General features: G+C 40.7%; 1 protein-coding gene across 1 annotated transcript in view; it reads right to left on the bottom strand.

Annotated features, from left to right (window-relative positions):
- The window catches only part of LRP1B (LDL receptor related protein 1B), a 2,002,088-nt gene that overhangs the window by 7,599 nt on the left and 1,982,635 nt on the right, over positions 1-11,854 (bottom strand). Inside the window, exons 86-87 of the mRNA XM_019522796.1 lie at positions 5,460-5,536; positions 2,860-2,950 (exon numbers count right to left, since the gene is read on the bottom strand). Of these exons, the coding sequence (XP_019378341.1) occupies positions 2,860-2,950; positions 5,460-5,536 (168 nt within the window). The remainder of the gene's footprint in view (positions 1-2,859; positions 2,951-5,459; positions 5,537-11,854) is intronic.

Raw genomic sequence — 11,854 nt, 5'->3', positions numbered from 1 at the left:
GTGGTCCCCTCTGACTAGTTTGTAACAGGCCACTAGATCCCCCTCAGCCTTCTCTTGTGGAGGCTGAACAGGTTCAGGTACCATAGCCTCTCTTCGTAGGGTCTGCCCTGCTGCCCCCCTGAACATGCGAGTAAAGGGCAGTGGTTATGTGTGAAGGGCAGTGGTCCTAAAAAAACAGATAATAAAACCAAAAAATTATAAGCTTCTCTCAATCAGGGAGGCCATTGGAAGCACAAAAATGATTCTAGGGGACAACAAGAGAAAAAAGGGTTGTGAGTGTGGGTCAGATGTTAATGATGTATATTCCAAGACGGAAGACTGAGCAGAACACACAGGCCAGTGCCCACCACTTATCAAACAAGTCCAAGGAGCCAGTGGTTGCTGACCAGTGAAACTGCCTGGAGACATGAGTGGAGGAGTAATAGAAAAACAGCCCCACATCTGGATGCTACTGGCTCCTTGGACCCCAGTCAGTCTGGCTTTTGTCTTGAATATAGTACAGGGGCTGTGCTTTTCGCCTTGGAAGGTGATCTTTGCCTGGAGATTGACAAAAGAAATTGTGCCCTGCTGGTATTACTAGTTCTTTCTGCAGCCCTTGATACGTTTGATCATGAGATACTGATAAAGCATTTATCTGACCTGTGGGTATTCACAGAACAGCTTACAGTGGAAACCAGCTTTCCAGCATGATCCTGCTGTGCTGGGTCGTACATGCCGGGCTGTGGAGGCCCCAGGGGATAATAGCAGGGTGGGAGCCTGAGGCTGTGGTGGGTAGCCGACGCCGCATGCAAAGATCTGGAGGCACGGGTCCCCTCTGCCCCTCAGGAGTGCACACAGCAGCAGGGAGCCACCTCCACTCCACAACCCCCTGGATGAGCTTCACGTGGCCTGTCCCACTCCCCACCGGGTCCCTGCAGCTGTGCGTTGCAGCCCTGGACCCCAAGCCCCAGACACTGTCCAGCTGGGCAGCAGCCCCCATCCCCGTTCTGCCCTGCCCAGCTCCCTCTCTCCCTCCCTATGGGGCCCTCAGTCCTTCCCACTTGCGGGAGCTGCTGTGCACATCACATCCCCTGCCTGAAGACCCTCCTCCTGCTCCCTCCCAGCCCCTTGGAGACTGGAACTCAGCCAGCCTGCAGAAAGCTCTTTGCAAAACTGCATAATTCATGGGTTTCTCCAGTAAAATGAGAAATCTCTGTTTGCCTGTGGTAAAATGCACAGTTTTCTCCATTTTTCGATGGGAAATGGAAAACCCGGATCCCGCTTATGACACTGGCGCCTGCAGTCTCAGTCCTTTCTTAGTGCCTTGTTGAATTCGGAGACTGAACATAAGAAGTGCCATACTGAGTCAGACCAGTGGTCCATTTAATGCTATTTCCTGTCTCCAATAGTGGCAGACTTGGATGCTATAAAGGGAGAGAATAAAACTAGATATCTCTTGAGTGGTCTATCCCCTATTCAATACTCTCCCTGGCATCCACCATTTATTGGGTTTGAGATGCCAGAAGAAATATCTCCAACCATTCTATTAAAACTGTATTTGGGACAATCTATTGAAACTGAATCTAGACCAGACAGAGATGATAGTAGTATATGACTACTTGATTTGGTGGGGAGAGGGGAGGGAACAGGGTACCGGGACACTTATTGATGGTGCTGTCATTTTTGCAATCTCGGTGAAATGAAGGGTACTCTTTCTGTGAGTAAAATTATTCATATGCAGAATTGGACAACTTTTGGATCATGAAATGTGTATGCAGGTATGTGTTACAGCATCTAGTTGATTTTAATGTCTACCATCATATAAAAATTGTCATAAAAATTGTTTCAACAAGATCCATAAATTGTATATTAGAGGTTAGGAACAGGCATTAATTTCTCAGAAATTACTCAAGTATTTCTACTGTTATAAATGTTTCTGGGAGATGAAACAGTATAGGTGTTCAACCTACAGCTTCCCCATCTTCCCCGATCCCCTGGTGATGCAGGTCGGGGGAAGATGTGGGGAGCAGTGGCAGACAGTACAGCAGCAGGGAGAAAGTGGAGAAAGCAGAGGGAAAGGCTCCGTGTCTTTTCCCAGGCCAGGGGCATCTAGGTCTGGAGAAGGGGTGAGGAATCTTTCACCACCGCTCCGCTTCCTCCCATAAGCCAGGTAGGGAGGAGAATGGAGTAGCGGAGAAAAGTCCATTCCTTGCACCAGGAAGTTCCTGGTCTGGGGAAGCTTAGGAAGCATTGCCCTGCTGGCCCAGGAGAGCTTTTCTGGCTCTACAGGGTTTTAAACTGCCACGTGCTACCCATTTGGGCTGCCACACACATGTCATTTAAAACCCATGGGACAGGGAATCAGGGTGGGAAAAGCTTCCCCAAGTCTGTTTTCCACCTTTACTGTCCAGCTGGGTGGAAGGGGCAGCAAGTGGAAACCAGCAGGGTTGGAAACTGGGCTGGGAGGTTGCTGGCCTGCCAGCTCTGAAATTGTCTCCAGCCTGTTCCCCAAAATAGGCAGTGCCTGTTTTGGGAAAGAGGAAGGAAACAGCAGGGACTGCTCCCCTCCCAGACCAGGCCAGAAGAGGAGCGTACATGTATTTATTCTTGCAAGAGGGCATATTTCCTACAGGACAAATTTAATGACTTTTTGTCTGTCTGTGGCTTCTTCAAGGAGAGTGGCAATTCTCCTGAAAAATGTTAATGCCTATACATGGCCTTAGTAAACACACCCCACACTGAGACAAGGGAAGCTTTTCATGTGATAAGTGACTGATGCTTGTGAAATGGCTTCTTTACACAAATATTTGTAAGCATTTCTATTCATCTCTGATTTCTTAGCTCACACGTAACTTGAAAAAAATTATATTGAATACCTACCTTCGTTTTCTCTTGCAAAGTAGTAGACCAATGACCAAAGTAGTGATTAAAGTCACCAAGAGAACAAGAGGAACAATGATTGCAATACTTCCTGTTACAAATAAAGGAAATAGGATTGAGTCCTATGTAATTTTCAAGTTAAGTGAAGTCACTACACAGCTAAGAGGAATAACATAATTTAATTTAGCTATAAAATTATACAAAGACTATGATTTCTGTTCAGTTGACCAATAATATTTAATGAATAAAAGTTTAATACTGAGAATGAAAAGGTCACTATTTTTACATAAATCTGAATGTCCTCAAGAGCAATACTTGAAGCGATAATATTTCTTGATTTCACATATGATTTTTCAAGGTTTAATTCATCCAGTCCACATTCTGAACTGTGCTCTCATTTGTAGCTACTGCATTTATAGATTGTCAAGCCAATTTTGGGCTAGTTTTGTATGGTCATTTATAAAGGTATTTTATCAATTTTCTCATTTTATTTAAAGTATTGGCCAGTTTTAAGAAGGTATGACTAAGCCCAAAGAATTTCAATTTTAGTATTTATCCATCTTAGCCACCTTTATTTTTTTGAAAATTGAATAGGTGTAAATAACTTGTGCTAGCATGTGGACAGTATGTGTGTCCCTGCACTTTACAACTCTATATTTGGGGGCTAGGAATTTCACTATGCTGTTATAGGCAACTAAGACAACTGCAATAGTGTCTAATGTAGTAGAAAAACAATGTACAGAAGCCTTATATCAAACCCTATTGTTAAAAGAAGGGGGAAGGTCACTGGCAGTCAAATCTTATCGGACTTACTGAAACAAACAGCCCCACTGAAGTGAATTAAATAATTAGGGGCCCCTCTAGATGTTCAGGTAAAGGTATGATAGGATCTGATGTGTGATCCACAGTCATGCCTCCTGCCACGCCACACGTGCATGGGACAAGGTGTGATTGTGGAATCCAGCATCAGATCCAATCCTGCCTTATTGCTAGTTCAGGGGGAGCCCAAGATCACCATCCCAGGCTCCCTCTGCACTGGTAAGTAGCAAGCTTCTGCAGTAACAGGACTCTCAATCATGGCAGTGGTGCATGGCACAGCATGATGATGCACCCTTGCATCTGGGAGCCCGGCAGCTGACAGGGCTCACAGCCATGGGGGCATAATTACCTTACCACATGTGCAAATTAAATCTGGATAGAAACCAGCTATAAGGTTATTCTACATTTTCCAGGTCTCAGCATTCTGCACTAGGTTTAACTTTTGATGGTTCACATTTAAAGGGAACATAATGATATCAAGATGAAAAAGACATGAATGAGTGTGGTAAGAAGGTTGCACATGTCTTAACCATGGCAATCAAAAGCAACACCCTGCCCACCTTAAATATAGTCACTATGTGGATTAGCTTAGGATCCAATACCTGAGCACCTGACTAACAAAGTGTGGTTGCTGTCTTTCAACAAAAGGGCTGATATAAGTTCTGCAAACTCTTTCAGTTGCTTTTAGCTTATCAGCATTATCTCTGTGCTGTCTAGTTTTTACTGCAGCAAGACAGTCCATCTCCAAATCCCAAGCTTATCTAAACAGTAGGGTAATTCATTACACTTTTTCAGCTGGCTCAGATATAAGTGAGTTGTACAGCAGGGTATCATTAACATACAGGATACACAACAGTTCATCTCCAGTTTAAGATGCCAATAATGTACTAATAGCAGGTTTCTGTACATACAATTCATGCATTTGTTTTTCTCTTGAAATACCTTTAATATTTGAAGGAATAGTTCTCATTTTGGAGATAATGTTATTAGTGGATAAATTTACTCCTCCAGAAAAAGCTTGTATAAACCTGAAGAATCACTTAAAACCCTAGTTTGACATTTCAGATGGGACTTAACTGATGATAAATCTGACTTAGTTGTTTAGTTAGTTTTTAAATTTAGATCTTGTCCTACCCAAATGGCTTAGAGAAGCTTACAATAACCAACCCACAGGCATGATTCCCCAAATCAAAACCTCCAAACATGAGAACTCCAAATGACTACAACCACTGCCTTCCTCCTCAAGCCCCATATACCAGCAAACACTCCCACCAATTCCAATCACTCCTCACATTAATTACAAAAACCCTCTTCCCACCTGCCCATTTTCTGCTCACCCATCCCTATTGCCTCACTTCCCAGGAACAAACTCTTCTTCTTCCTCCCAACAGACATAACACATATTGCAAAAACCCTACCAAAAAATAAAAGAAATAGAAAGACCCTTCTTTCCAGGTCCTTCTCCTGCCATATGCTAGCTCTGTACAAAGGGGTGAATTTGAGCAGAATGTGTGTCATCTCATATGCTTTTACGAATAAAAGCTCATGCTAGGCTTGAAGAAGTAAGCGTGTTAAATATGCCATAGTTTCATATTAATCCAAACTGTTTTAGTGGAGTTGCATGTCAATCAAAATGAGAAGAATTAGCAGCTGCTATTTAAAAATGTGTAACCTCAAATATCACTTTGAAAGTTCTCATACTAAAATATCACCAGCTAATATTTTTTTTAAATTGAACCATATTTTACAAGCCATAGTAGGTGTTAATCTGAATAACTTACTTGTACTGATATTGTCAGACTTGCTGCTCTTGGGAGCTGGCCTCTCGCACTGCGTACCTGACCAGTTGGCTGAACATCTAAAAGGATCCAATTAAGATGGTAAAATTAATGGATGCCAGCTGTTAACATACTAACCTATTAAAGAGACCATAGACATCTTAAAAGCTAAATGAATCATAAAACAACCATTTTACAAAATTACAATAAGCTTTATTCGTAAAGGGCTGTTGTATTTTCAAGACACTGAACACTATGTAGTGTTTTCTTTAATCTTTTACAAACCATAGCTTTAAACCTCAAGTTCTTTCTCATTATTACATTTTTAAAAACCTGGAGCCATATAATTTATATAAATATAACAAAAGCCAAACAAAATTGTTTATAAATGTCTGCTATACCTTCTATGTACACTACATAAGTTATCATTCATAAAGTAGATGATATATTACTCCCATTTAAAAAAATCTTAATTTTTAATAATATATTTTGTAGTGTGAGCAGGGCTGACTTAATTTCATTTTGTTCACTGTATTTTTATGTTACCAAATGGTGGAACTCTTGAAATAAAGGCTATTGATATTAATTCTTGATTTAAAAAAAATAATTTTGTTGTATATGCAGCCAATGAGAGCTGTAGAATAAAGCCTTTTGTTTAATTCATGTAATGCTAATAATAGTTCTACTTCAATTCCTGATAATTTATTATTGGCACATTAGGCAACGTAATAAAATAAATTAAGCACATGCATAGTAAAAAAACAAACAGACCCTGAACTTGCTTAAAACATACTTATGAATAAATGAACTTGATATTTTTTGATGATACTGTCAGATTTTTCATGTTCCACAGATCATGTTATAGCAATTAGTTATAGGTACAGTCTTAAAAATTGACTAAAACAACAAGTTTAAATTCAAATTTTAAATACAAGTTTAATATATAACAGTAATAAAGAGCACAGAATGTCCTTTATTTTATTTGTTCTTCAGAAGGGTTTATCTGGCAGATATAAATGTATCTTTTAATTGTCCATTTCCAAGAATATGCAACGTTTACTATTCAAGTTGAATTTGATGGCTGGGCTTAATCTTGTATTATTGCTGTTACCTGACCAGGACCTGTGAAAGCACTTACATATATGCTTAACTTCAAACACATGACAAGTTCCACTCCTTTTAATGGGACCATTGATGTGTCTGACATTAAACATATGCTTAAATACTTTGGCTGGCCAGAGGCATGGCTGAATATCCTCTTATATGGCTATGCAACATGTTTACTGAAAATCTTCATGTGGGTCTGAAATTCTCTTTCCATTTACCATCCCAAAATGTGAAGACAAGAAGGCCAGAAACATTGCCTTGGTATACCTATTAGAAATGGAAACCCATTCATGAAATCTGTTTGCCTTATTCACCCAATTCTAAATATAATGAAATTCACCTTGAATCTGCCATGCAAGATGCTGCAAGAAAAGAATGTTTATCTTTCCAATACATACTGTATAATGAATCCTATATTATTCTCTTTCAAATGCTTTATACATCTCTTCATACATATAAGCACGACCAACATAGCTACCAAGTACACCCCTGAAACATGGAAGATGCCAAATGCTAGACAATTTTGGATTTTAAACTTCATTGCAGAACGACAAGAACATTTTTTTACCTCCCTGCCTGCCATCTGACACCTCCAGAGAAGCGATTCTACCTGTTCTAACATCAAAGAGCTACTCAGCACAGCTCACAAAGACACTCTCATGGACCCAGAGGGACAGCCTTCCATCTTCAGCTCCCTCTGTGCAAATATGAAGTTTATTTCCTACCTATGGGGACTTTTCACCATCTTGTACCATCTACACTTTTCCCAGAGCCTGGTGAAGGGACTTTGATCACAAAAGCTTGCAGAAAATGACAATTTTCTTGCAATTTCCCAGTTGGTCTAATAAAGGTATCTTTTTGGAACCAAGAGTTGTTTTTGGGTTTTTTTGTATATAAGCATAAATTAAATGCATTCATATGTAATAAAGAATGTTACTCCTAACCATCTGAGTACAACTTACCAGCCATTGTTGTAAATCACCTGCCTATGGGTTAAATACAAAAATATGATGCTCAGTTACCGGACTGCAGATGTCAAACTTATCCTATGACATTGTTCCATGAAACACAATGTTTGGAAAGTCTCAAACTGTGTAGAGGCCAGAAACAAGTGCATCTTATTTGGACTATTTCAGCACTGAGGAAAATGACATCATTGTGGCTTTGTGCGTTCAATAGGGAGCATAGTAGTAAATTAAGCCTTTCCCCTACTTCAGCACACTCATATAATCAAACTTTAGCCAAATGTCTTTTCAGTGCTCCACCTTACATTCAAACGTTAGGTCAGGAGAGATTTTTACTTCAGTAGACTATTCCATGCAGGACTATTCTTACCACAGCATCTAAACTGGTATGTATTAACATATTAATTCATTTTTAATTAAAACTTAGTTCAGGACTTTATGTACAATAAAGTGTAACAGTGTTATAATTATTATTGGCTCTGACATCAGAGTTGTCATTATAGATATATTTCCTCTCTTCAGGTAAAGATGTTGTTATTAATTAACAATGAAAACAGGGTGTACTGTTATAAGTGTACTGTTATACGTGTAATTACCTTTAAAACTCAAACTTAAATGGCATTTTCACCCATTGTTTACCATCATCTTAGCATATACTAAATCATATCATACCATTTATGAGTCTTATAAAAAAGAAGACATGCTATTCTTCAAAGGTTTCATTTTTTCTCTGAATCACCTTTGAGTTATAATCAAATAGAAATTATTACTCTTATAGCCTACCTTGCATCACTGCTATTTAAAGAATTTGCTGCTCCACAAGATCACAACATGATTACAACATATGATTGAAAATTAAGTATCTTTATCTCTTTAGGGAAACACAATCAATCTTTCGCGTCTTTTTACATTATCAGGGTCAGAGCTGCTCTCATTGGACAATTACAGAATGAAAATCCTTAGTCTTTGTTTCAAAAGTAGTAGTTGAAATTTGCCAAATGCCTTAAAAGGCATAGTTGAACAAGACTGTGGAAGAAATAAGATAATCAATGCTGGAAATCAGGCTCACTTAAGAAATACGATTAAGCAGAAAAATCCAGCAGAACTGATGAAGATTTATAGTCAAGATCTGAGAAGGTATTCTTCTAAGAATATGTTGTGTCAGTATCCCAACAGACACTATATTGTCATCACTGGCAATCCCTCAGTTTGAGGATGATCTTCACCATGGCTCATTGCTGGGTCTTGAGATTACTTAAGAGTTCAAACCTTGAGCCACAGATCTATTTCCAGACATCTACATAATGATGGTAGGTTACCCACGTTTCACTTCCAAAGAGGAACGTGGGGACAATAACTGCATTGTTGACCCGGATCTTGGCATCTTTCTGGAGATCACAATAAGTAAAGACACACCAAAGTTATTTTGTAAAGGAGGCATTTGCACATCAGATTCAGTGCATAATCTCTTCATCAATGTTCACCCCCTGTGAGAGGTGGCTACCAAAATATGGGGTAGTGCTCATTACCTCCAGGGTCTTTTCCTCAATGGTAATTTGAGGAAGCAGGTTACATTCATGGCCTGGGTCAGGCTGATAGATCACTTTAGTCATCTCAATCTTGATAGAGAGGCCCAAAGTTTGGTAGACTTCTGAAAAGATCCAGCATGGTCTGAAGGTTTTCCTCAGTGTATGTGGGGATGGTGTGCTCATCGGTGTACTGAAGATCAAAGATGGTTATTTTGAGTATTTTGGTCTTCAAGCTTGATCCCAGTTTAGATGACAAGTGGATCTCTCTCTGATTCACTACATAGAACAGCCATGGTCATCTGGTCATAGAGGAGCCTTAGGACATTGATATACTTTCAGTACATCCAAATCTGGCAAGTACTTTCCACAAGACTTTATGACTGTTGAAATGAAAAGCTTTAGTGAGGACAATGAAAGTCATGTATCTGATGTCATTCCCAACATTTTTCTTGGGTGGGCAACAAAGATCATGTTAGTTGTGCCATGGGATGGTCTACAACCACACTGAGATTCTGACAGGACTTTCTCAGAAAGTGGTAGAAGGTGGTTCTGGAGAATAAGGGCAAGGATTTTCCCTGCTGTGGGAAGGAGGACAATACCTCAATAGTTCCACACACTAACTTCTCTCCTTTCTTGAAGATACTCATGACATTGGCACTCATTAGGTCCCCAGAAATCTCCCCATTGTTCCAAATTCAAAGCATAAATTTGTGGAGTTTCAGTACCAGTTCCTTGCTGCCAGCATTGTAAATTTCAGGGTGATGACAAGACTATGTTACATGCATTTTCTCAGGAGGATGCCGCTGGAGTGGCTTTTCCTACTTCCTTCCCAATGGTGCCGCTTTGGAGTTCCAGGTCACATTCAACTCTGTTGTTGAAGTCACTGAGGAGGCTGATCTTGTCCTCCTTGCCAGTATTAGTAAATAGTCAAGAGCAGCACTGTTTTTTGACGTGATTGTCAGCATCACGTGTTGGGGCATACACACTGCTGATAGTGGTGTACAGTGGATAGGTTGTTACAAAACTTAAGAGATAGGGTCACAAGACATTTGTTAATGCTCGCAGAAAGCACCATAAGGTGACTGATTAGATGATTTTTGATGGATAAGCTGATCCCATGAATAAATTTGTAGCTGGAGACTGCTAGATTCACTAGTTCTGTCTCCATCTTCCCCCGTACATCACTGCCGAGATTTTGGAGGTTGGTACAGGAGAGCATGTTGTTTCCTGTGGTAGAAGCCTATTCATGATTTTAACACGAGGAAGCTGGTGCACAGAAACAGCAACCACACAATCTTGACAAGGTGGACATCTGGGCCCATTGGCAAGGGAGAGCCCTAGATGACAGGAAAATTAATCTTGCTGCAGCATTCTTTCATCTTTACAGATACTGATATCCTGACATCTTCTTCCAACTTATCTGCTGCCAAGGACTTGGCGTTGGACTGTGGTTTATCTGGAACCTCCCCTCAGGCCTATTTGCCATGGGTAAGCCTGCTAGGAGTGTGAGACTCCAGTAGGACTGCGCGAAGCTTCGGTCCCTGATTCAATTTGGCAGAGATTCAGCCCAATTCAGTGGCTGAATCTCCAACACTGAATTGAATCAGAGCACCCATTAATTTCTCTGAATCGAAGCAGAACCCTCCAAATTGATTCAGAGAGGTTTGGAAAGATTTAGAGATTCAGACATATACACAGCTTTAAATGCTTTTTCTACCTGCCTCAAGGTACCAGGTGTCTCGCAGATGCTGTGATGCTGTGGCACATGGAGTGTCCCACAGGAGTGTGGGGGGCTCCCCAGTGCACTCAGCAGCAGACACAGAAGTGGACTAGAAGCACTTCCAGTCCACTTCTGGGTCTGCCAGGGAGTGTGCTGCCCTCTCCCCCCATACACCTTCGACTTAGCAACTGGTGCCTCCTCACTCAGGGGAGAACCCGGGGTCCCCCTGTAGCTGATTGCCAAGCTAGAGGGGCATGGGAGGCCCTCCCAGTGTGCTCAACAGCAGACCCAGACGTGGACCAGAAGACCCACCCGCCCATGCTTCTGTGGGATACTCCATCCACCCCAGCATCACAGCATTCACAAGCCACACCTGGTACCTTGAGGTATGTAGAAAAAACATTTAAAGCTGTGTCTACGTTTGAATCACTGATTCTCCAAATCAGCATTGAAGCTTCACATTCGGATTCGGACAAATAGAATCGGGGACAGTGATCCAAATTAACTAATTGAATCACTGTTCCCAATTCAGGCTGGATCCAAATCCAAATCCAAATTGAATACAGCTCGTTTCACACACCCCTAGACTCCAGGCAACAATGTTCTGAGGATCACTGGGACACCCAAGCCTCTCCACCACTAGGAAGTCTCAGTCCATGGAGAGGAGACACTATACCATAATCATTGAGATACTACAGTTATATCTGTACTAAGTATAGAAAATACTACTGTACCTCAGAAACTGCAGCATAATATTTATTGGTACCATTGACATTTTAATGCTACTCAGACATTAGCAGTGTTTCCAACTCTCATGATTTTGCAGCATTATTTGAACTCTCATGAAAACATGATAGAAATCTCCCAATTTTAAAATTTCTCCTCATTCAGAATGACTGTATTTACTGTTAGTGAAGTTTAAATCAATGAGAGGGCCTACTTTTCCTATAGAACATTTATATGTAGAAGTGAAGCCTACTAGTATTTACAGTTAACAAGAATTTGCAAAACACCCCCAAACAACAGTGAAAATACCCAACCAAAAACAAACAACTAAATAGAGCTGAAAAAAGATTA

The sequence above is a fragment of the Gavialis gangeticus genome, unplaced genomic scaffold (assembly GCF_001723915.1).
Source record: "Gavialis gangeticus isolate Ggan-Ray unplaced genomic scaffold, GavGan_comp1, whole genome shotgun sequence".
In the NCBI taxonomy this organism is placed as follows: Eukaryota; Metazoa; Chordata; order Crocodylia; family Gavialidae; genus Gavialis; species Gavialis gangeticus.
The sequence above is the reverse complement of the archived record's forward strand: the minus strand, read 5'-3'. Positions and strand labels throughout refer to the sequence as shown.